General features: G+C 40.5%; 1 protein-coding gene across 3 annotated transcripts in view; it reads right to left on the bottom strand.

Moving 5' to 3' along the window:
* TESK2 (testis associated actin remodelling kinase 2) overlaps positions 1-25,527 on the bottom strand; it is a 149,912-nt gene that overhangs the window by 62,860 nt on the left and 61,525 nt on the right. For all 3 annotated transcript variants that reach the window (XM_054490120.2, XM_054490140.2, XM_063665330.1), the window contains exon 3: positions 17,239-17,360. In XM_054490120.2, the coding sequence (XP_054346095.1) occupies positions 17,239-17,360 (122 nt within the window). The remainder of the gene's footprint in view (positions 1-17,238; positions 17,361-25,527) is intronic.

The raw sequence follows: 25,527 nt of genomic DNA, 5'->3' as shown, positions 1-25,527 counted from the left end.
TTTTTTTTTTTATCTTTTGCTATGTTGCCCAGGCTGGTCTCAGCCTCCCAAAGTGCTAGGATTATATGTGTTAGCCACCGTGCCTGGCCAGCATTTACATTATTATGACTGATTATAATCACTATGAGGCCAAGTACTATATTACGATTTCACTTTATTTCTTCTATAATTGTTTGTATTTTACCCCTTTTTTCATTTGCTTAGTTATTACATGCTATTATGGTTTGGTTGTGTCCCACCCAAATCTCATCTTGAATTGAAGCTCCCATAATTCCCATTTTGGAGGGACCTGGTGGGAGGTAATTGAATCATGGGGACAGGTCTCTCCCGTGCCGTGTTCGTGATAGTGAATAAGTCGTACGAGATCTGATAGTTTTATAAAGGGGAGTTCCCCTGCACATGTTCTCTTGCCTGCAGCCATGTAAGACGTCCCTTTGCTTTTCCTTCATCTTTTGCCATGATTGTGAGGCCTCCCCAGCCACGTGGAACTACAAGTCCATTAAACCTCTTTCCTTTATAAATTACTCAGTCTTGGGTATGTCTCTATTAGCAGCATGAGAAAGGACTAATACGCATGCCTACTGCTACTTCTTTCCAAAGACTCCAACGAAATTGTAAAATTCTTATGAATATGGGTTTCCACCCTGCCAAACATATCAGGAAATATATAAGTTCTTTCCTCACACCCCTACTTCCCAACATCTCTCCTGAATCTTGTAATCCTTCGAATCCAACCTGAACTGCTTATTTTCTAGACTGTTGCACAACAGTCATCCTGGGACTTCCCATTACCTTTATACCCCCTTCTTTTTAGGTCTCAAGGCTTCCTTTTTATTTTTATTAGGGTGTTTTGTTTACTTCCCTGTTTTAAAGGGACACATCCTCCAATAGCATCATGAGAAGGGGCTCATGAGAGGCAAATTTTTTGACAATTTGCCTGTCTAAAAATGTCTTCATTCTACTCTCATGCTTGATTGGTAGTTCAGCTGGACATAGGATTCTAAGTAGGAAATCATTTTCTCTCAGAAAGCATCTTCCATTGCTCTAGCTTTTTTGTATGGGATTTTTTTAAAATTTTTTCCTCTGCGGAAATGTTTAGAATATTTTTATTACCCATATTCTAAGATTTCTTTTTTTTTTGCCTTTCAGTCTTTTTATTTTATTTTTTATTTTATTTTATTATTATTGTACTTTAAGTTTTAGGGTACATGTGCACAATGTGCAGGTTAGTTACATATGTATACATGTGCCATGCTGGTGTGCTGCACCCATTAACTTGTCATTTAGCATTAGGTATATCTCCTAATGCTATCCCTCCCCCATCCCCCCACTCCACAACAGTCCCCAGAGTGTGATGTTCCCCTTCCTGTGTCCATGTGTTCTCATTGTTCAATTCCCACCTATGAGTGAGAACATGCGGTGTTTGGTTTTTTGTCCTTGTGATAGTTTACTGAGAATGATGATTTCCAATTTCATCCATGTCCCTACAAAGGACATGAACTCATCATTTTTTATGGCTGCATAGTATTCCATGGTATATATGTGCCACATTTTCTTAATCCAGTCTATCATTGTTGGACATTTGGGTTGGTTCCAAGTCTTTGCTATTGTGAATAGTACCACAATAAACATACGTGTGCATGTGTCTTTATAGCAGCATGATTTATAGTCCTTTGGGCATATACCCAGTAATGGGATGGCTGGGTCAAATGGTATTTCTAGTTCTAGATCCCTGAGGAATCGCCACACTGACTTCCACAAGGGTTGAACTAGTTTACAGTCCCACCAACAGTGTAAAAGTGTTCCTATTTCTCCACATCCTCTCCAGCACCTGTTGTTTCCTGACTTTTTAATGATTGCCATTCTAACTGGTGTGAGATGGTATCTCATTGTGGTTTTGATTTGCATTTCTCTGATGGTCAGTGATGGCGAGCATTTTTTCATGTGTTTTTTGGCTGCATAAATGTCTTCTTTTGAGAAGTGTCTGTTCATGTCCTTCGCCCACTTTTTGATGGGGTTGTTTGTTTTTTTCTTGTAAATTTGAGTTCATTGTAGATTCTGGATATTAGCCCATTGTCAGATGAGTAGGTTGTGAAAATTTTCTCCCATTTTGTAGGTTGCCTGTTCACTCTGATGGTAGTTTCTTTTGCTGTGCAGAAGCTCTTTAGTTTCATTAGATCCCATAGAAATACAAACTACCATCAGAGAATACTACAAACACCTCTATGCAAATAAACTAGAAAATCTAGAAGAAATGGATAAATTCCTCGACACATACACCCTCCCAAGACTAAACCAGGAAGAAGTTGAATCTCTGAATAGACCAATAACAGGCTCTGAAATTGTGGCAATAATCAATAGCTTACCAACCAAAAAGAGTCCAGGACCAGATGGATTCACAGCCGAATTCTACCAGAGTTACAAGGAGGAACTGGTACCATTCCTTCTGAAACTATTCCAATCAATAGAAGAAGAGGGAATCCTCCCTAACTCATTTTATGAGGCCAGCATCATCCTGATACCAAAGCCGGGCAGAGACACAACCAAAAAAGAGAATTTTAGACCAATATCCTTGATGAACATTGATGCAAAAATCCTCAATAAAATACTGGCAAACTGAATCCAGCAGCACATCAATAAGCTTATCCACCACGATCAAGTGGGATTCGTCCCTGGGATGCAAGGCTGGTTCAATATACGCAAATCAATAAATGTAATCCAGCATATAAACAGAACCAAAGACAAAAACCACATGATTATCTCAATAGATGTAGAAAAGGCCTTTGACAAAATTCAACAACCCTTCATGCTAAAAACTCTCAATAAATTAGGTATTGATGGGACATATCTCAAAATAATAAGAGCTATCTATGACAAACCCACAGCCAATATCATACTGAATGGGCAAAAACTGGAAGCATTCCCTTTGAAAACTGGCACAAGACAGGGATGCCCTCTCTCACCACTCCTATTCAACATAGTGTTGGAAGTTCTGGCCAGGGCAATTAGGCAGGAGAAGGAAGTAAAGGGTATTCAATTAGGAAAAGAGGAAATCAAATTGTCCCTGTTTGCAGATGACATAATTGTATATCTAGAAAACCCCATTGTCTCAGCCCAAAATCTCCTTAAGCTGATAAGGAACTTCAGCAAAGTCTCAGGATACTAAGATTTCATAATGATATGCTCTGTGTGGCTATTTTTTCATTCATTGTGCTGGGCCCTTTCAATCTAGAAGCGCATGTCCTTTGGTTCTCCCCTCCAGGTATTAGCCAGGCCCAGCACAATGGGTTAGTCTGCATACTGAATGGTGAGAACTCAAAGAGCATGAGCCTATGGCCATACCACTCCAATGTGCCTCATCTCATTTGATCTAAACTCCACCCTGAATGTGCCTCATCCCATTTGATCTTAGCTAAAATCTTAGGTGGTATGGCCATAGACTCATGCTCTCTGGGTTCTAGAAGATGTTTTCTTATCAATCAAAATTAAACTTCCTGGGTTAATATTTTAATTTTCATATCTTTTCTCTCTTATTTTCTTTTATCTTTTCCTACTAATGGAGGATTTCCTCAACTTCATCTTCTTAACCATCTATTGACTTTTTAAATCATATTTTTAAATTTCTAAAAACAATAATCTGTGTGGTTTTCTATTCACATTTTATAGTATTCTATTCTTGTTTCATGGATGCAGTATCTTCTCTAACCTCCTAAAAGGATGATAATTGTAAGATTTTTTGGTTGTTACTTTTTAAATTTTTTAAATTGTTTTATTTTTATTATATTGCCAAAGCCAAATACTTCTGAGAAAGGTTGTCACTTTTAAAAAACTGTCTTCCTTTATTTGGGTCTATTCATTTTCTCCAGGAAAAAAATCCATCAATTTCCTGGCAAGTGGCAGGGTTGAGGGTAGGATAGGAATGATTCTTGCCTGCCTGAGAGCTAGGTGATGGAAGGTGACTAGAAGTCTTATGAGCCTCACCATTCCAGTATGCAGACTATCCCCCCAACTCCTCTTTTATGTATTGCATTCTTCTCCATATTCTATCAGATGTTCACTAATATGAAGTATTTCTGGTTCAATTTTTCTCCAAAAATAAACCATGTCTTATTGGGGTGGGTGATATTTAACTGATTAGTTACGAGAAATGGGGATGTTGACTTTCAGGCCCAGTTACCCCTTAAAAGACTTTGAATAGCCCTCTTATTTTTAGCCCAAGCCTGACACCCACCTTCAGTTCCTGAGCTTTTGTAAGTTTCTGTGATGCAAACTGGCTTGGTTCTAATTGGCATCAGCTTCTAGAGATACTACACTATAGGCACTACAAATACAATGGTGAAAAAGATAAACTCCTACCCTCAGAGAGCTCACTCAATACTGGAGGCTTTAAGCAATAAGTAAACAAACAAATGAATAAGGTTCTTTTCAGAAGTAATGAAAACTTGTAACAAAGCACAATAAGAGGATATATATATATAGTAATATCGATGTCTATTTTAGACTAGTCAAAAAGATTTCTTTGAGGAGGGACTGTCTCAGAAGAAGTATATCATATGATTCTGGAATAAAGTAAGTACAAAGGCCCTGAAGCAGGGGAAAAAGCTTAACGTGTCTGAGAAACAAGAAGGTTAGTGAGTGTGGTTAAAATGATGTAAGAAAAAGGAAGAATGATTGGAAATATGGTCAGAGCCAGGTAAGCCAAATCATTTAGGGCCTGATAGGTTAAAGCCCAGAGTATGAACTTTGAAGAATGACAAAAAGCTGTATTAGGAAATTCAGCAGGGAAATGACACAATCTGATTTACCTTCTTAAAATTCAACCTGGCTATTGTGGGGCAAAAGGGGAAGACAAGAGATCAATTAGGACGGTTGGGCTAGAGTAGTAGGTGTAGAGGTAGCAAATAGACTCAGGACATATTTTGAAGATAATGCTGAACTACCTGATGGTTTGAAATAGGGTGTAAGAGAAAGATAATAAGAATGGTAAGTTTTTGGCTCAAGTCATAGATGAATGGTGGGAGAGGTCAGGAAAGAAGAAAGGGAGTGTGGCAGGAAATTAATAGTGGTCCATAATGGGTAGTCAATAACTAGTAATCATTGTTTATATTAAAAATCTTCAGCCAAGACACAGTGGCTCACACCTGTAATCCCAGCACTTTGGGAGGCCAAGGGGGGCCGGTCACTTGAGGCCAGGAGTTTGAGACCAGCCTGGCCAACATGGTGAAATCCTATCTCTACTAAAAATACAAAAATTAGCTGGGTGTGGTGGCACATGCCTGTAATCCCAGCTACTCGGGAGGCTGAAGCACGAGAACCTGGGAGGCGGAGTTTGCAGTGAGCAGAGATCATGCCACTGTACTCCAGCCTGGGTGACAGAGTGAGACTCTGTCTCAAAAAAAAAAAAAAAAAAATTAAGATCACCTTACCAATATGCTAGTGTTACAAAGGATGCTTTGTGAACTCTCTTGAGAGTCTTTCACCTAGTTACCCACCAGGATTACAATGATCAAATCAGAGAGATCCACTTTATTATTATTATTTTTCAACCTTCAACAGATGCAAGAAAACATTTTAGGCCGGGAGCAGTGGCTCACGCCTGTAATCCCAGTACTTTGGGAGGCCGAGGCAAAGAGATCACCTGAGATCAGGAGTTCGAGGCCAGCCTGGCTAACATGATGAAACCCCGTTTCTACTAAAAATACAAAAAATTAGCTGGGCATGGTGGTGCGTGCCTGTAATCCCAGCTACTCGGGAGGCTGAGGCAGGAGAATCACTTAAACCTGAGAGGCAGAGGTTGCAGTGAGCTGAGATTACACCATTGCACCCCAGCTTGGGCAACAAGAGCGAAACTCCATCTCAAAAAAAAAAAAATTTTTTTTAAATACTGCCCATTTATTCTGGAACACACTCCACATCCACATTCACTCACCCTTAAGATATTTTAAAAACCTGATTATTTAAAAATTATTCAACATTTAATCCAATGTGATTTCTTATTTATTTATTTATTTATTTTTTACATACAGGGTCTCACTATATCACCCAGTCTGTGTTTCAGTGGCACAACTGAAACCACCTTTGCAAAAGAGAAATCTGACATAGTTAACTCTATCTGGCCTCCAACCTCAAGCTATTTGTCTTTGGTCATTCCTGGGCATAGGCCAAGCTAACTTTGGGAGGAATTTAGTTTACAGTTTAACCTTAAAGCAAGGATGATAATAGCCCTTCCCAAAACTAAACCACCTTTGTAAAACTAAGGAAAGCCCACAAGGTTAGGACTATGGGAGGGGAGAGAATTCTGCTAAAATGTAGGTATAGCTCTACAATTTCTTACTGCTTGGGAGTCATGTGGCTAGAGATCACAAGACTTGTGACTTCTCCAACTGCTCCTATAGATAACATCACTATTATAGAACCGAAGACTGGTTTTCTGAGAGATTTTTTCAGACTGACCCCACCCAGACTCATGACTCATGACTCATCTGGTCCTGTAGCCCAGCGTTCCCCAACCTTTTTGGCACCAGGGACTGGTTTTGTGGAAGACAATTTTTCCACAGACTCGGGTGAGGGGCAGGTGGAGAGATGGTTTTGGGATGAAACTGTTCCACCTCAGATCATCAGGCATTTGATTCTCATAAGGGACACGCAACCAAGATCCCTCACATGCACAGTTCACAACAGGGCTCATGCTTCTATGAAAATATAATGCCACCGCTGATCTGACAGGAAGCAGAGGTCAGGCAGCAATGCTTGTTCACCTGCTCACCTTCTGCTGTGTGGCCCAGTTCCTAACAGGCCACAGACTGATACCAGTCCATAACCTGGGGGTTGAGGACTCCTGCTGTAGCCCTACAGAGAGGTACACTCAGTGCACAAGGACTTTTCCACACCCCCAATTAATCAGCAGCACCCATTCCCTCAGCCCTGCCCACCAAATTGTCCATAAAAACTCTAACCTCTAGAGGGCTTCAGGAAGACTGATTTAAGTGATAACTGCCTCTTTGGCATGGCTGGCCTTGAGTCAATTAAACTCTTTCTTACTGCAGTGCCACGATCTCAGGGAATTGATTTTGTCTGTGCAGCTGGCAGGAAGAAGCCATCATAGCTCACTACTCCTAGGCTCAAATGGATCCTTCCGCCTCAGTCTCCCAAGTGCTGGGATTACAGGTGTGAGCCACCATGCCCTGCCTCAATGTGATTTCTAACAACTGATCTGGTCCATTCTCATTAAACAGAAGAAATCAAAGCACAGAGGTTAAATAACTTGTCCTAGAGAATATAATTAGGAAATGGTGGAGCTGTGTGAATTGTACAAGAGAAAGAGTGGAAGAAAAGGCTGGAAAAACAGACTGAACCTTAACTGTCAGTCTAAATAATTTTTGACTCAATTTTGAAACCAATGTGAGCCACAAAAAGTTTTAAGAAATAAACTATACAACTAGAGCTGTGTATCAGGAAGAGTGAAAAAGAGGGCAAAGAGACAGGGAAAATAATTCAGTCCAGGTGAAAGTGAAGAAGGCTGAATTACAGCACACATATAAGGGAAGGAATAGATGCAAAAGCCTTTGAATATTTAGAATCACAGCTTAGCTTCTCATTTGAAGCAAGGAATACATGATAACCAAAAATGGCTGGAATTTTTCAGGATGGATAACTGGAAAGATGGCTGTCTTAATAACTGAGACTGGGAAAATATCCTGACATATTCTCACAGCATTAGCTAATGCTAGTCTATTTCCTACATAGTATAGTTTACTTCTTAAGGAGACTCTCTGGGAGACAAGAAGCCTCTATTTCTCTTGCATTAATCATGATATTACCTAGCACAGGGAGGGACTGAGTAGTTCCAAGTAAATATTTGTGAATTGAAGGCATAGTCTTCAATTTCATATTTGGTGAATTGAAGGCATATTTGGTGAATTGAAGGAGGAGTCTAAAAGAAATATTAAATTTCTCATGGTATAAATAACAAAAAAGAGGGACCCAGTGCAGTGGCTCAAGTCTATACTCCCAGCATTTTGGGAGGCCAAGGTAGGAGGATTGCTTGAGCTCAGTTCAAGACCAGCCTGGGCAATACAGTGAGAACTTTCTCTACAAAAAAATTTTCAAAGTTAGCCAAGTGTGGTGGCATACGCCTGCAGTCCCAGCTACTCAGGAGGCTGAGGTGGGAGGACTGCTTGAGCCCAGAAGGCAGAGATTGCAGTGAGCCTGGGCGACAGAGTGAGGCCCTGTCTTGGGGTCGGGGGGAGGTATGAGAACAAATCTGAGTGTATAGTTCCTCAGAAAGGCCACCGGGGAGTGGAAGTGAGTGGGGCATGGAACTGGGTTACAGATCTTAAGCATAAGACTTCCTGGCATAAACAACCTTATTCACAAGAGACCTAAACAATCAGTCCCTGCACTCAACAAAGTACTTTATTGTTCCTTTTTTTAACTGATAACTTTGAGCAACTGATGATAAAACAACCAATCTTCACTGGGCCCATGTATAAACAGAATACACACACATGAACAAAATTTAGACAAGCACTACCTCTATGACTTACCAGGCCCACACTTTTCCTTCCAAATAGAAATCTTAGGAGGAAGGCAGATAAAGGGAAAAAAGGAAACTAGGAGGTTGGGGTCAAGAAAAACAGAACTACAAAGGTTCAGCTCACTCACTCCTGCTGGGCACACAATAGCTCTGGCAGAAGAGAACCAAGGTATGCCCAGAGGATTAAATGCCTACCACCTGGCAGATCATGCAGATAGGCTTCTTTCCCAAGTAGCCTTTCCAAACCACTAACAGAGGAATTTTCAACTCACTCTTTTTCTTTCTTTCTTCTTTTCCTTCATTTCTCTCTCTCTCTCTCTTTCTTTTAAGCAAGAGACCTTTTCTTCAAAACTCTTATACAGAAGTTCAATATAAAAAAGATAAAAAGTGGAACTGTTCTGACTAGATGAAGCCAAGAGAACAGAAGTCTCATCTACTCAGCAACCTCCCATCCAGGGCCAGCACCTGAGAAGGCACATCTGTGTAATCCTATGGTTCCAAGAGATGGATTCTTCCCAATGTAGATCTAATCTCAATTTGGGGAAAAACTCTGGTTCATACTTCTGCACCTATAAAAGAAAGCTTATAATGTTTACAGCTTGAAAATAGACTAAGAGCCATACTAACAAATAGTAACCAAAAAATTTAAATCGTTAAGTATTAACAGCAAATTGCTAAGACAACCAGAAAGCATTTAGAAAATACGAATTCTAAGAACCTTGAGAATAAAACATAGTCATGCTTAGTTTGGCATTTAAGGAGTCACAGGGAAGTATAATAAATGATTCTATTACATTAATACTCCTCTGGGTAACAAAGCCAAGAGGACTTTGTTTGCTCTAGGCCACTGGTTAGAATAATTTCCTTTTGTTGTATTCAAAATATATAGTGAAAGTGAAGACATAAAAACATAAATGATATAAATAATTAGAAGCTTCTTTTAAAAAGTAATCCACTTTCAGGCTTTTAAACCACAGTATATTTGAGACAGATGGCTTATGCAGAACAAAAATGGTCACCATCAGAGGGCAAACCCACGTGGTTAACAATAATTATCATTCTCATGTATTATACTTGCAGTGTGACAGTTCCTGTGCCAGAGGCTTTATATATATCATCTCATTTGTGGGCTTATTGGGAAGATTTAGATAGACTGAATGCTACCTTTCATACATTAGAAAACTTGGCTGAGAGCAAAGAACATTACTTTTTTAAGTTAAGGGGGATGAGGGTAGAGGTGGGGATCATTCCTAAGCAATAGGATCAAAAGGAGATAAGCTAAGAAAGTACATCAAGGAGATATGGAATAGGAATGGTAATGTTGGTCTCATCACAACCCTACATGTTTCTAGGCTGGAACACATATACCCATAGCAAAGCAAAGGCAAAGATGTAGGTAGCCCAGCATTATCAAATACAGTAGGCACTAGCTTCATGTGGCAATTTAAATTTAAACCAATTCAAATAAAATTTTAATTTCTTGTTTGCATTAGCCATATTTCTGTGCTTATTAGCCACATGTGGCTATTGGACAGCAGAAATATAGAACATTTCCATCACTGCAGAAGGTTCTATTGGACAGCAATGCTTTAGTAGAAAACCGTTGAATCTATTAAAAGCAGCAGTAGGCACTCAACAAGTGTTTGGTGAGTAAATGAATAAAAAAAAGATAGGTGATTTGCGGACACCGCTGCCACCGCCGGGAGCCCCGTACTATCAGCCATGGTCAACCCCACCATGTTCTTCAACATCACAGTCAAACGGCGAGCCCTTGGGCCACGTCTCCTTCGAGCTGTTTGCAGACAAGGTTCCAAAGACAACAGAAAACTTTTGTGCTCTGACCACTGGAGAGAAAGGATTTGGTTATAAGGGTTCCTGCTTTCACAGAGTTATTCCAGGGTTTATGTGTCCGGTTGGATGGCAAGCATGTGGTCTTTGGCAAGGTGAAAGAAGGCATGAATATTGTGGAGGCCATGGGGCAGTTTGGGTCTGGGAATGGCAAGACCAGCAAGAAGATCACCATTGCTGACTGTGGACAACTCTAATAAATTTGACTTGTGTTTTATCTTAACCACCAGACCATTCCTTCTGTAGCTCAGGAGAGCACTCCTCCACCCCATTTGCTCGCAGTATCCCAAAATCTTTGTGCTCTCACTGCAGTTCCCTTTGGGTTTCATGTTTTCCTTGTTCCCTTCCATGCCTAGCTGGATTGCAGAGTTGAGTTAAGTTTATGATTATGAAATAAAAACTAAATAACAACAACAACAACAAAGGCTATAATAGGCCACTGAAAGAAGCAGCCAGAGGAAAAGAAACTAATAATAACAGCTAACATTTACTGAGCACTTACCACATACCAGGTACTATTCTAAGTGATTTACATGTACTAATTTAATTAATCTTCAATAACAACTCCATAAAATATTTACTGTCATTACCCTCATTTTATAGATGGGAAAACTAAGGCTTAGAGAGGTTAACTAAACTTTCCCAAGATCCAGGATTTGAATCCAGGCAGTTTGATCTAGAATCTAGAGCAAGCTTGTCTAACCCACAGCCCATGGACCACATGTAGCCCAAAATGGCTTTGAATGTGGCACAACACAAATTCATAAACTTTCTTAAAACATTATGAGATTTTTTTTTTTGCAATTGTTTGTTTTAGCTCATCAGCTATTGTTAGTGTTAGTGTATTTTATATTGGACCCCAGATAATTCTTCTTCCAATATGGCCCAGGGAAGCCAAAAGATTGGGCACCTCTAATCTAGAGCCTTCTTTTTTTTTTTTTTTTTTTTTTGACAAGCTCTGGCTCTATCACCTAGGCTGGAGTGAAGTGGTATGATCTTGGCTCACTGCAAGTTCTGCCTCCTAGGCTCACGCCATCCTCCCACCTCAGCCTCTAAAGTCTCTAGGGCTACAGGCGCACACCACCATGCCCAGCTAATTTTTGTATTTTTTGTAGAGAAAACATGGTTTTCTCTACAAAAACCATGTTTTCTCTACAAAAAATACAAAAGAAAACATGGTTTCACCATGTTGCCCAGGCTGGTCTTGAACTTGTGAGCTCAAGGGATCTGTCTGCCTCAGCTTCCCAAAGTGCTGGGATTACAGGTGTGAGCACACCCAACCTAAAGCCTTCATTTTTAATCATACTATACTACTACTTTTTAAAATAGATCAAACATAAATGTATACAGTGTGGAATGATTAAATCAAGCTAATTAACATATCTATTACCTCACATCATTTTTTGTGGTGACATATTTGAAATTTACTCCTATTCCTGGATCATATAGCAGTTCTATTTTCTGTTTTTGGAAATATACATTATTATTAACTATAGTCACCATACTGCGCAACAGATTTCAGAAATGTATTCCTCCTATGTAACTGAAACTTTGTGTCTCTGACCAACATCCCCCCATTTCCTCCCCCATCCCACCCACTCACCCCATCCTCTGGTAACCATCATTCTTCTCTCCACATTTTTTTTTTTTTTGAGACAGAGTCTTGCTCTGTCACCCAGGCTGGAGTGCAGTGGTGCGATCTCGGCTTACTGCAACCTCCGCCTCTCAGGTTCAAGTGATTCCCCTTCCTCAGCCTCCCGAGTAGCTGGGACTACAGGTGTGTGCCACCACACCCGGCTGATTTTTTGTATTTTTAGTAGAGACAGGGTTTCACCGTGTTAGCCAGGATGGTCTCGATCTCTTGACCTCGTGATCCGCCCACCTCAGCCTCCCAAAGTGCTGGGATTACAGGCATGAGCCACCACACCCAGCCTCTTCTCTCTACTTCTATGAGATCAACTTTTTTAGAGTTCATACATAAACGAGATCATGAGTTATTTGTCTTTCTGTGTCTGGCTTATTTCATTTAGTGTAACATCCTCCAGGTTCATCCAAGTTGTCCCAAATGACAGTATTTCCTTCTTTTTTGTTGTTGTTTTTTGAGACAGTTTCGCTCTTGTTGCCCAGGCTGGAGCGCAATGGCGTGATCTCAGCTCACTGCAACCTCTGCCTCCCAGGTTCAAACGATTCTCCTGCCTCAGCCTCCTGAGTAGCTGGGGTTACAGGCATGCGCCACCACACCCGGCTAATTTTATATTTTTTAGTAGAGACAGGGTTTCTCCATGTTAGTCAGGCTGGACTCGAACTCCCGACTCAGGTGATCCACCTGCCTTGGCCTTCCAAGCTTTTAGTTTGATGCAATCTCGTTTGTCTATTTTTGCTTTTGTTGCTTGTGCACATCCAAAAAATTGTCTATCTAATCTCACGGAGATTTTTCTATTATGTTTCCTTTTTTTTTTTGAGACAGAGTCTCACTCTGTCGCCTGGGCTGGAGTGCGGTGGCGCGATCTCGGCTCACTGCAAGCTCTGCCTCCAAGGTTCACGCCATTCTCCTGCCTTAGCTTCCCGAGTGGCTGGGACTACAGGCGCCCGCCACCACACCCGGCTAATTTTTTATATTTTTAGTAGAGACAGGGTTTCACCTTATTAGCCAGGATGGTCTCAATCTCCTGACCTCGTGATCTGCCCACCTTGGTCTCCCAAAGCGCTGGGATTACAGGCGTGAGCCACCGTACCCAGCATATGTTTTCTTTTAGTAGTTTTACAGTTTCAGGTTATACTATACCATTTTATTATATAACAAGTATATCTAAAGATTTTGCTGTAATGGAATAAAATTTATTTAAAGTCAACTTTCCATGCATTTGCTAGTTCAGTTCACAGTGAAGAGAGTAAGAAAAGGAATGGTAAAATAAAAAGATTAGCAGGAAAGATGCCAAAATGCTAATACTAGTTTTAGCCCTACATGCTAAGATTAAGGGCAAGTTTTATTTTCTTTTGCTTACTAATTCTATTTTCTAAATGTTTGCATTGCAATTAGGTATCACTTCTGTAATAATAAAAAAATTAAAATATGACTTCTTAAGCTAGATATTACTTAAAATATGATCATCTTAAAAATTCCTAAGCAGAATATCAAAGCCTCATCTACCTCACTCTCAAACATGGTGGAAGCCCCCTAACTGATCTCTTTGCTACCAGTCTCTCTAACACTAAACCATTCTGCATCTTGTCATCGATTACCTTATCATTCTAGTTTCTGCTCAGAATCCAATCACAGATCATAAACTACAATCCTTTGGATTTATGCAAAGCATTTCTGGATAATTTGACCCAATTCTACTTTTCCACCTTTATCTACCAATACTATCCTATCAAATCCTCAGTTCTTCTAAGATAAACCTGGTAGAAAGAACACAGGCCTTAGAGGAGACTTTGGCCCATACATAATCTCTTGGCCTCAATGGAGAGTGAGTGTGAAGATGAAATCTTTAAATAAGTAACACACCCAGTATACAACATGCCTTCAATAAATGGTCATTATTATTATTGTCATTATTAGCCAAATAGGATTTTATTCACTGACTCCTCAAAAAGCTTTGCATTTTTATATCTGTGTTTTCTTTTTTTTATTATATTATTATTATACTTTAAGTTTTAGGGTACATGTGCACAATGTGCAGGTTTGTTACAAATGTATACATGTGCCATGCTGGTGTGCTGCACCCATTAACTTGCCATTTAGCATTAGGTATATCTCCTAATGCTATCCCTCCCACCTTCCCCCACCCCACAACAGTCCCCAGAGTGTGATGTTCCCCTTCCTGTGTCCATGTGTTCTCATTGTTCAATTCCCATCTATGAGTGAGAACACGCGGTGTTTCTGTGCTTTCTATATCACTGTTTGCTCTGAGTTCCTCCCCTATCTTCTAAAATCCTTTTAAAAATCAAGGTTCATTATTATGCATGACATGCCTGCATCAAAATATTTTATGTAACCCATAAGTAGATATACTTACTATGTAATCACAAAAATTAAAAGTAATTTGTTAAAAAATTCAAAGTCCAGTTAAAGTCCCCTCCTAGAAGGCTTCCCTGACCCTTTTTTTTTTTTTTTTTTTTTTTTTGAGACAGAGTCTTGCTCTGTCGCCAGGCTGGAATACAGTGGCATAATCTCAGCTCACTGAAACCTCTGCCTCCCAGGTTTAAGAGCTTCTCCTGCCTCAGCCTCCCGAGTAGCTGGGACTACAGGTGCATGCTACCACACCCAGCTAATTTTTGTATTTTTAGTAGAGATGGGGTTTCACTATGTTGGCCAGGATGGTCTCGAACTCTTGACCTTGTGATCTGCCTGCCTCAGCCTCCCAAAGTGCTGGGATTACAGGTGTGAGCCATCGTGCCCAGACTTCCCTGACTCTTCAAAGTCAATATGACCCCTCACTCATTTGAACTCCTATGGCACTTAAGAGTTTATTCTACTCAAATGGTGGTGTCTTAGTTAATTTATTAGTTCTCTTTCCATCAAGGTAAGTAGAGCAGGTAAAGTATAAATTCCTTGCTAGCAGACACTCTATTTTATATATATCTTGATACCTTTCTGATGTCTGAATATATCACCAGGCATATAGTAGATGCTCAAAAAATGTGTTAATCTGGCCAGGTGCGGTGGCTCACACCTGTAATCCCAGAACTTTGGGAGGCCGACGCAAGTGGATTACCTGAGGTCAGGAGTTCAAGACAAGCCTGGCCAATGTGGTAAAACCCCATCTCTACTAAAAATACAAAAATTAGCCGGGTGTGATGGCAAGCACCTGTAATCCCAGCTACTTGGGAGGCTGAGGCAAGAGAATCGCTTGAACCTGGGAGGTGGAGGTTGCAGTGAGCTGAGCTCGAGCCATTGCACTCCAGCCTGGGCGACAAGAGTAAAACTCCGTCTCAAAAAAAAAAGTGTTAATTTGACTTATAAATTTGAAAGAAAGTCACCACAATAAAAATACTGGCTGAATATTTTTGTAGTAGACTAGGAAGCCAATAATTCTGTATAAGGATAAAAAGTTTCAAGTAAGCAGTATAATTTAATTCCATAATTTAATACCATTGACCAAACATGTAAGTCATATTTAAGCCATGAGTTCTCTCTAGCCTAATATAAACATACAAAAATTAGCAATAAATGACCCTGAGTAAATAGTACTTTAAACTTTACAAAGCATCCTGCACATAAACCCTAACTAAATTTACATTGAATTAAATTGTCTTATTTGGTCTCATTTAAAAATATACTGGCCAGGTGTGGTGGATCACACCTGTAATCCCAGCCTGAACAACACAGTGAGACCTTGTTTCATTTAAAAAAAATTTTTTTAATAAAATAATTTTTGTTTTTAAGATAGGGTCTCACTCTGTCACTCAGGCTGGAGTGAAGTGCTGCGATCATGGCTCACTGTAGCTGTCAACTATTGGCTCAAGAGATCCTCCCACCTCAGCCTCCCGAGTAGCTGAAACTACAGGCACATGCCATTATACCTGGCTAATTTTTTTGGTTGTTTGTTGTTGTTGTTGTTTGTAGAGATGGGTTTCACCATGTTGCCCAGGCTGGTCTTAAACTCCTAGGCTCAAGAGATCCACCCACCTTGGCCTCCCAAAGTACTAAGATTACAGGCTTGAGCCATCATGCCTGGCCAAATAAAATTTTTTTTTTTTTTTTTTTTTTTTTTGAGACAGAGTCTCGCTCTGTCACCCTGGCTGGAGTGCAGTAGCGCAATCTCGGCTCACTGCACTAGGTTCCCAAAGGGAACCTCAGCTTCCCGGGTTCAAGCAATTCTCCTGCCTCAGCCTCCCAAGTAGCTGGGACTACAGGCACGTGCCACCACGCCCGGCTAACTCTTTTTTTGTATTTTTAGTAGAGATGGGGCTTCACCATGTTAGCCAGGATGGTCTCAATCTCCTGACCTCATGATCCGCCCACCTCGGCCTCCCAAAGTGCTGGGATTACAGGCGTGAGCCATCGTGCCCAGCCAAAATTTTTTTTAAAAAGAAAATATACTTGCCTGACTAAAATATCAAAATAATTAAAGCAAGAAAGATTCAGATACGGATTATTAAAAAGTGACAATTATATAAACTTATAAAAATAATTCTCCACTTTGGGAGGCCAAGGAGGGTGAATTGCTTGAGCCCAGGAACTTGAGACCAGCCTGGGCAAATGGTGGAACTCTGACTTTACAAAAAATGTGAAAATTAGCTGGATGTGGTGGTGCGCCTGTAGTTCCAGCTGCTCAGGGGTCTGAGGTGGGGAAGATCAATTGGGAGGTCAAGGCTGCAGTGAACCATGATCATGCCACTATACCCCAGCCTGGGTGACAGAGTGAGACCCTATCTCAAAAAAATAACAATTCTCAAAGGCAAAATGTGTCTCCTCAAGTGAGTGCTAAAAGTTAAGGATAGATAATTTGAGGGTGTAATTTTACATTTATTGCCACTCATTGATTTAATTACAGTTGTTTCCCAAAAAGTAATCAGGAAAATTAAATAACCACATAAAGACCAATCTCTCCTCTTTGATAAATTACCAGTCAGCAATAGAAAACAACTGTTCTAATGAGCTGCTACTAATGTTCTAATGAGAGTAAAGCAACTTAAGAGATAGAGGAAGTTGCTTTATTAAATGCAGTTAATTATCAATAAATTAAGTCTCAATGGGCAGAAAACGACCTAGAGTACCACTAAATCCCAGCAAGATAGATTCAGCCTGATAAATCCTGAATCCCTCCTTTTTTTGCTATTAGTGCTATTCTAGCAAGCCTCCAATGTTTCAGTTTTCTCATTGATGAGAAGGAAGGAAAAGCTATTACCTAAGGATGTTGGGATGGGAGAGTCTATTCATGAGCTGTACTTCTTTCAGCATGTTTGCCCGGTTACTGCTCAACGTGTTCATCTTAAGAGCCATCACCTGACCAGAAGCTCGGTGTCGTACCTAGAATATTAAATAGAACAAGAAAAGAGGGTCAAGGGCAATAGTTATATGTGAGGTCAACATCTCCAAATGTACAATATGCCAAGATATTTTTGTGCCACTTTAGATAAAATATACATCTAATTACATTAAAGTATCACTTCCATGAATGAAGATGAATTATTCTACCCGAGACCAGTATTATTTCACATTGAGTTGGCCAGAAAAACATTGTTAATAACATCTCAAGAAAACACGTCTGATATACACCATGGAATACTATGCAGCCATAAAAAGGAATGAGGTCATGTCCTTTGCAGGGACATAAATGAAGCTGGAAGCCATCATCCTCAGCAAATTAACACAGGAACAGAAAACCAACACTGCATGTTTTCACTCATAAGGGGGAGTTGAACATTGAGAACACATGGACAGAGAGGGAAACAACACGCACCAGGGCCTGTTAGCGGGTGGTGGGTGAAGGAAGGGAACTTAGAACTTAGTCAATAGGTACAGCAAACCACCATGGCACAAACCTGCATGTTCTGCACATGTATCCCATTTTTTCTTTTTTTTAGAAGAAATAAAGAAAAAAATGAAGAAAGAAATAAAAGAAATCATGTCTGGTTTGTTGCTGTTGTTGTTTTTGTTTGAGACAGGGTCTCACTGTGTCACCCAGACTGGAGTGTAGTGGCACAATCTCGGCTCACTGCAACCTCCACCTCCCAGGTTCAAGTGATTCTCCTGCCTCAGCCTCCTGAGTAGCTGGGATTACAGGCATGTGCCAACACACTCAGCTAATTTTTGTATTTTTAGTAGAGACAGGGTTTCACCATGTTGGCCAGGCTGGTCTCAAACTCTTGACCTCAGGTGATCCGACTGCCTCGGCCTCCCAAAGTACTGGGATTACAGATGTGAGCCACCATGCCCAGCTTTGTTGTTGTTTTTTTTGTTTTGTTTTGTTTTGTTTTGTTTTTTGAGACAGAGTCTTGCTCTGTCACCCAGGCTAGAGTGCAGTGGTGTGATCTCGGCTCACTGCAACCTCCACCTCCCGGGTTCAAGCAATTCTCCTGCCTAAGCCTCCCGAGTAGCTGGGATTACAAGCGCCTGCCACCGCGCCCAGCTAATTTTTGTATTTTTAGTAGAGACGGAGTTTCACCATGTTGGCCAGGCTGGTCTCGAACTCCTGACCTTGTGATCCACCAGCCTTGGCCTCCCAAAGTGCTGGGATTACAGGCGTGAACCACCGTGCCTGGCCTGTTTTTAATACCTTAGAAAAAAAAAATGAGGGAAAATTTTTAAGCTGATTCCTCATGGCTGACCTTGGTGAGTCTTAAGACACCAACAGAAAAGAGTCCCTTCTGTGGCATTCTAAGTGTACAAAAAGAAGATATATGCATGAGCCTTATATAACACTTAATGAAACTGTCTTTATAAGATGCTAAACCCACATACTCAAAGTCTCCCCCAAGTACCATAAAAATCTATAGGCTGGGCACAGTGGCTCACGCCTGTAATCCCAGGACTTTGGGAGGTCAAGGTGGACAGATCACGAGGTCAGGAAATCGAGACCAGCCTGGCTGACATGGTGAAACCCCGTCTCTACTAAAAACACAACAAGTTAGCTGGGCATGGTGGCAGGCACCCGTAGTCCCAGCTACTCGGGAGGCTGAGCCAGGAGAATGGCGTGAGCCCGGGAGGCGGAGCCTGCAGTGAGTGGAGATTGTGCACTGCACTCTAGCCTGGGCGACAGAGCGAGACTCCATCTCAAGACAAAAAAAAAAAAAATCTATAAAAAAAATTTCATGCTAAATATAGAAAGAAGTCTGCAAACCTTTTAGAGCTAATATTGTAGTAACTCTACCCAAAGCACCTTATAATCATTTAAACATACTCAAGTTAAATACAACGAACATGGGCCACACCACTCACACTATTACCCATATGCACAGAGGAAAGTCTACTTCTAAAAGCATTCGCCCTCTATAGAACTCAATCTATTGTGCATGTGTAAATGTTATTTATCATTTCAATGCACACTCCACAGGTTTCATAAACTATAACACTTTACTTGAGAAAAGATTGTTTTCACCCTGTAAATGTGGTCTCATTGGTAGCAAAATAAGACCACCAGACAAAACATTTTGTATGATTCAAAGAAGCTAAACTGAGATATGTGTGTTTCCTGCTTAGGAATTATGAATGAGGCAGTAGAAAAATCATGAAGTCACAAAGATCTTCTCGTTAAAAAAAATTCATTTTATATCTTGCACAACAGGGACTTTACTATGCAAAAATGTCATCATCCTATGAACTTCAGGAGTATCATTTCAGTATGCTATACTTGACCAAATGGGAATTCCAAAAGAAAACATGACAACTTACTTAAACTCTTCAATATCTGAAAGCTCCTTGAAATGACAATAGCTCCATAAGTTTATCATAGCTATTAATACAGGTCAGACATCACAGCTTATCTTAGAATTCAAACAGTGTTTCAGAGTGGCCAGGCAGAAGAGGGAAGGCTGTTGAGGGGGAGGCCGGGCCAAAACACAAAGAGCCACAGGAACCCTGATTGGAAAAACTAAGGCAGGCAGAACACTGGCTGCCTCTCCTCTCCTAGATCACTGAGTGAGATTTGGAACCCAGCTCTCTTCTCAGTGCATCAATGATTCTGTTGTAATGTACCTCTTGACTGATGAAAGAGAAGTAGCTTTCCATTTCAGATCCTGCATGGATAAGTTAAAAGAAACATTTATAAACAAAGAGCTCACTGGTAGTATTTTTCTAACTCTATTTACAGAAGACATCTGTGTTTTAATAAAACTCTCCAGCTGAAAGTCACTCTTCTTATTTTTCCATCATCTGAAAACTGTCACACTAAGATTTTAGCAAAATGGCAAAACCCATGAAAAGATCATTCATCCTGACCAACCAGGATTTATCCCTGGGATGTAAGGATAGTTCAACATATGTAAATCAATCAATGTGATACATTATATCAACAGAATGAGGGACAAAAACCATATGATCATTTCAATTGATGCTGAAAAAGCATTTGATAAAATTCAACATCTCTTCATAATAAAAACCCTCAAAAAACTAGGTATAGAAGGAAGAACATAGCTCAAAAAGCCATATATGACAGACCCAAAGCTAGTATCATACTGAATGGAGAAAAACTGAAAGTCTTTCCTCTGGGATATGGAACACAAAAAGGATGCCCACTTTCACCACTGTTATTCAACATAGTACTGGACATCCTAGCTAGAACAATCAGACAAGAGAAAGAAATAAAGGGCATCCAAACTGGAAAGGAAGAAGCCAAATTATTCTTGTCTGTAGATGATATGATCTTGTATTTGGAAAAACCTAAAGACTACACTAAAAAAACTATTAGAACCGAGAAATTCAGAAAAGTTACAGCATACAAAATCAACATACAAAAATCAGTAGCATTTCTATATGCCAACAGTGAACAATCTGAAAAAGAAACCAAAAAGTAATCCAATTTATAGTAGCTCCAAATAAAATTAAATACCTAGAAATTAAGTTAGCCAATGAATTAAAAGAGCTCTAAAAGGCCAGGCACAGTGGTTCATGCCTATAATCCCAATACTTTGGGAGGCCAAGGCAGGAGGATTGCTTAAGTCCAGGAGTTCGAGACCAGCCTGGGCAACATAGTGAGACACTATCTCTACAAAAAATACAAAAAAAAATTAACTGGGCTTGGTGGCTCAAGCCTGTGGTCCCAGCTAGTTGGGAAGCTGAGGTGGATTGCTTGAGCCCAGGAGGTCAAGGCTGCAGTGAGCTGTGATTGTGCCACTATACTCCAGCCTGGGTAACAGAGCAAGACTGTCTCAAAAACAAACAAATAAAAAAGTTCTCTAAAATGAAAATTATAAAACATTGATGTAAGAAACTAAAGATACAAAAAAATGGAAAGATATTCCATGTTCATGAATTGGAAGAATCAATATTTTTAAAATTCCCATACTACTCAAATACTAAACTTTCTATGGAATCACAAAGACCCAGAATCGCCAAAGCCATCCTGAGGAAAAGAAAAAAAGCTGGGCCGGGCGCAGTAGCTTACGCCTGTAATCCCAGCACTTTGGGAGGCCGAGGTGGGTGGATCACCTGAAGTCAGGAGTTTCAGATCAGCCTGGCCAACATGGTGAAACCCTGTCTCTACTAAAAAAAAAAATACAAAAATTAGCTGAGCATGATGGCATGCCCCTGTAATCCCAGCTACTCGGGAGGCTGAAGCAGGAGAATGGCTTGAACCCGGGAGGCAGAGGTTGCAGTGAGCCAAGATTGCACCACTGCACTCCAGCCTAGGCGACAGAGCTGAGACTCTGTCTCAAAAGAAAAAAAGAAAGAAACCGGAAGAATCATATTACCTGATTCAAATTATACCACAGAGCTATTGTAACCAAAACAACATGGTATTGGCATAAAAACAGAAACATAGACCAATGGAACAGAATAGAGAATCCAGTAACAAATCCATAAATCTACAATAAACTCATTTTCAACAAAAGTGCCAAGAACATACATTGGGGAAAGGACAGTCTCTTCAATAAATAGTGCTGGGAAAACTGTATAGTTACATGCAGAAGAATGAAACTAGACTCCTATCTCTAGCCATATGTAAAAATCTAATCAAAATGGATTAAAAATTTCAATCTAGGACCTCAAACTATGAAACTACTACAAAAAAACATTGGGGGAAACTCTCCCATTGGTCTGCAAAGATTGCTCGAGTAATACTCCAAAAGCACAGGCAACTAAAGCAAAAATGGACAAATGGGATCACATCCAGTTAAAAAGCTTCTGCACAGCAAATCAAACAATCAACAAAGTGAAGAGTCAATCCATGGAATGGGAGAAAATATTTGCAAAATATCCATCTGACAAAGGATTAATAACCAGAATATATAAGAAGTTCAAACAACTCTATAGGAAAAAAAAAATCTAACAATCAGATTTTTTAAATGGGCAAAAGATCTGAACAGACATTTCTCAAAAGAAGACATCCGAACAGCAAACAGGTATATGTAAAGGTATTCAATATCACTGATCATCACAGAAATGCAAATCCAAACTACAATGAGATATCATCTCACCCTAGTTAAAATGGCTTTTATCCAAAAGAAGGGCAATAAAGAATTCTTGCAGGCTGGGCACGGTGGCTCACGCCTGTAATCCTAGCACTTTGAGAGGCCAAGGTGGAGGACTACCTGAGGTCGGGAGTTGGAGACCAGCCTGGCCAACATGGTGAAACCCCATCTCCACTAAAAATACAAAAATTAGCCAGGCATGGTAGTGCATGTCTGTAATTCCAGCTACTTGGGAGGCTGAGGCATGAGAATCACTTGAACCTGGGAGGCAGAGGTTGCAGTGAGCCAAGATCACGCCACTGCATTCCAGCCTCGGCAACAGAGCAAGACTCTGTCTCAAAAAAAAAAGAATTCTTGCAAAGATGTGGAGAAAGGGGTAAGCCTCGTGCACTGTTGGTAGGAATGTAAATTGGTATAGCCACTATGGAGAACAGTTTGGAGGTTCCTCAAAAAACTAAGAATAGAGCTACCATATGATCCAGCAATCCCACTGCTGGGTATATACCAAAAGAAGGGAAATCAGTATGTCAAATAGATATCTGCATTTCCATGTTTATTGTAGCACTATTCACAATAGCCAAGATTTGGATGCAACCTAAGTGTCCATCAACAAACAAATGGATAAAGAAAATGTGGTACATACACACAATGGAGTACTATTCAGCCATAAGAAAGGATTAGAACCTGTCATTTGTAACATGGGTGGAATTTGAGGACATTATGTTCAGTTAAACAAGCCAGACGTAGAAAGACAAACTTCACATGTTCTCATTTATTTGTGGGAGCTCAAATAAAACAATTGAACTCATAGAGACAGAGTAGAATGATGGTTAACAGAGGCCGGGAAGGGTAGTGTGGGGTGTGGGGGAGTGGGGGCAGTTAATGGGTACAAAAATATAGCTAGATAGAATGAAGAAGATTTAGTACAACAGGGTGATTACACTCAACAATAATTTAATTGTATATTTTAAAATAACTAAGAGTATAATTGGAAAGTTTGCAACACAAACAAATGATAAATGCTTGAGGTGATGGATATCCCATTTACCCCGATGTGATTATTACACGTTGTATGGCTGTATCAAAATATCTCATGTACCCATAAATATTATCTACTAGGCATGACCTCAGCTCACTGCAGCCACCCCCTCCTGAGATCAAGCAATCCTCCCTCCTCAGTCACTTGAGAAGCTGGGACCACAGGTGTGCACCACCATGCCCAGCTAATTTTTATATATTTTTTTTAGAGACAGGGTTTCGCCATGTTGTCCAGGCTGGTCTCAAACTCCTGGGCTCAAGCAGTCTGCCTGCCTCAGCCTCCCAAAGTGCTGGGATTATAGACATGAGCCACTGCGCCCAGCTCTAAATCCATGATTTTTTTTTTTTTTTTTTTTTTTTTTGAGACGGAGTCTCGCTCTGTCACCTAGGCTGGAGTGCAGTGGCACGATCTCGGCTCGCTGCAAGCTCCGCCTCCCGGGTTCACGCCATTCTCCTGCCTCAGCCTCCCGAGTATCTGGGACTACAGGCACGTGCCACCATGCCCGGCTAATTTTTTGTATTTTTAGTAGAGATGGGGTTTCACCATGTTAGCCAGGATGGTCTCAATCTCCTGACCTTGTGATCCGCCTGCCTCGGCCTCCCAAAGTGCTGGGATTACAGGCATGAGCCACCGCGCCCGGCCCCTAAATATTATGAGACATTTTAACACATCTCTCAAAAACTGAAAGCTCGCCAGGTGCGGTGGAGATCAGGAGTTTTAGACCAGCCTGGCCAATATGGTGAAAACCTGTCTCTTGAAAATATAAAATTAGCCGGGCGTGATGGTGCGTGCCTGTAGTCCCAGCTACCTGGGAGGCTGAGGCAGAAGAATCGCTTGAACCCGGGAGGCAGAGGTTGCAGTGAGCTGAGATTGTGCCATTGCACTCCAGCCTAGGCGACAGAGGATGACTCCATCTAAAAAACAAACTCAAAAAAAAAAATTTTTTTTTTAAACCTGAAAGCTCAAGAAGACAAGAAATTAGTAAGGATATGGAACATTTCAATAACAAAAGTAGCATCTTTGATCTAATCCTTCCTCAAAGACAGGCATTTTTTTAAAAGTATATGTGACAAAATTTACCAAAATGCTACTAAACAAAAATTACAGGAGGCCATAACGGTTTTGGATTGAGTTCCTGCATTAGGCTTTAACAGACGAGACTAAAAATGAAAACGGAGTTACCCGTGCTAAAGTTCTACTAAGTTGTTCCACTAAGTTGTTATCTGACTTTCCAAGAAATCAGGAGAGAGATAACAGCCAATCACCCAAACTGGCCAGCTTCAATCTTCAGTTGGCATAACTAAAGTCTCTCTGCTTTAACTCTTACACAAAAGAAGTAGCCTGAAGTAAGTTGATGCTAACAAATAGCTACTTTTCTGTTGTTTTATATCCCTGCCTTTGTGTTATAAGAACTTTGAAAGGGCTAATAATACACTCTCGGGTCTTTGCTTCTGCTTTTTTAAGCCCTTCTCTGACTATAAAGCCAAATTCTTCCACTCAGCTCATTGGTACACTTATTCTATTTTAGGAAATGAAGAGTTGCTGGACTCTAGAATAGCAATAAAGACTATTGAAATCTTTAAATTATATTTATCTAATTTTGTCCTTTAACAGATGTGGCTACCACAAAGGGACCTGAAGGAGACTGCTGAAGACCCTGAGACCCTAAGCTCTGCTAACCCCTTTTTGGAGGAGAATCTGTCTTCTCATGGAGCCTAAAGAGTTGTGAAGATGGGTATGGTGGCTCACAGCTGTAATCCCAACACTTCGGGAGGCTGAGGCAGGTAGACTACTTGAGCCCAGGAGTTCAAGATAGCCTGAGCAACATGGTAAAACACATCTCTGCAAAAAAATACAAAAATTAGCTGGGTGTGGTGGTGTGCACCTGTGGTCCCAGCTACTCAGGAGGCTGAGGTGGGAGGATCGCTTGAGCCCAGAAGATCAAGGCTACAGTGAGCCATGATCAAGACACTGCACTCCAGCCTGGGCAACACAGTGGGAGCCTATCTAAAACAAACAAACAAAC

Source organism: Pongo pygmaeus, chromosome 1 (genome assembly GCF_028885625.2).
Source record: "Pongo pygmaeus isolate AG05252 chromosome 1, NHGRI_mPonPyg2-v2.0_pri, whole genome shotgun sequence".
Classification (NCBI taxonomy): Eukaryota; Metazoa; Chordata; class Mammalia; order Primates; family Hominidae; genus Pongo; species Pongo pygmaeus.
This window is presented reverse-complemented; position numbering and strand designations above follow the sequence as displayed.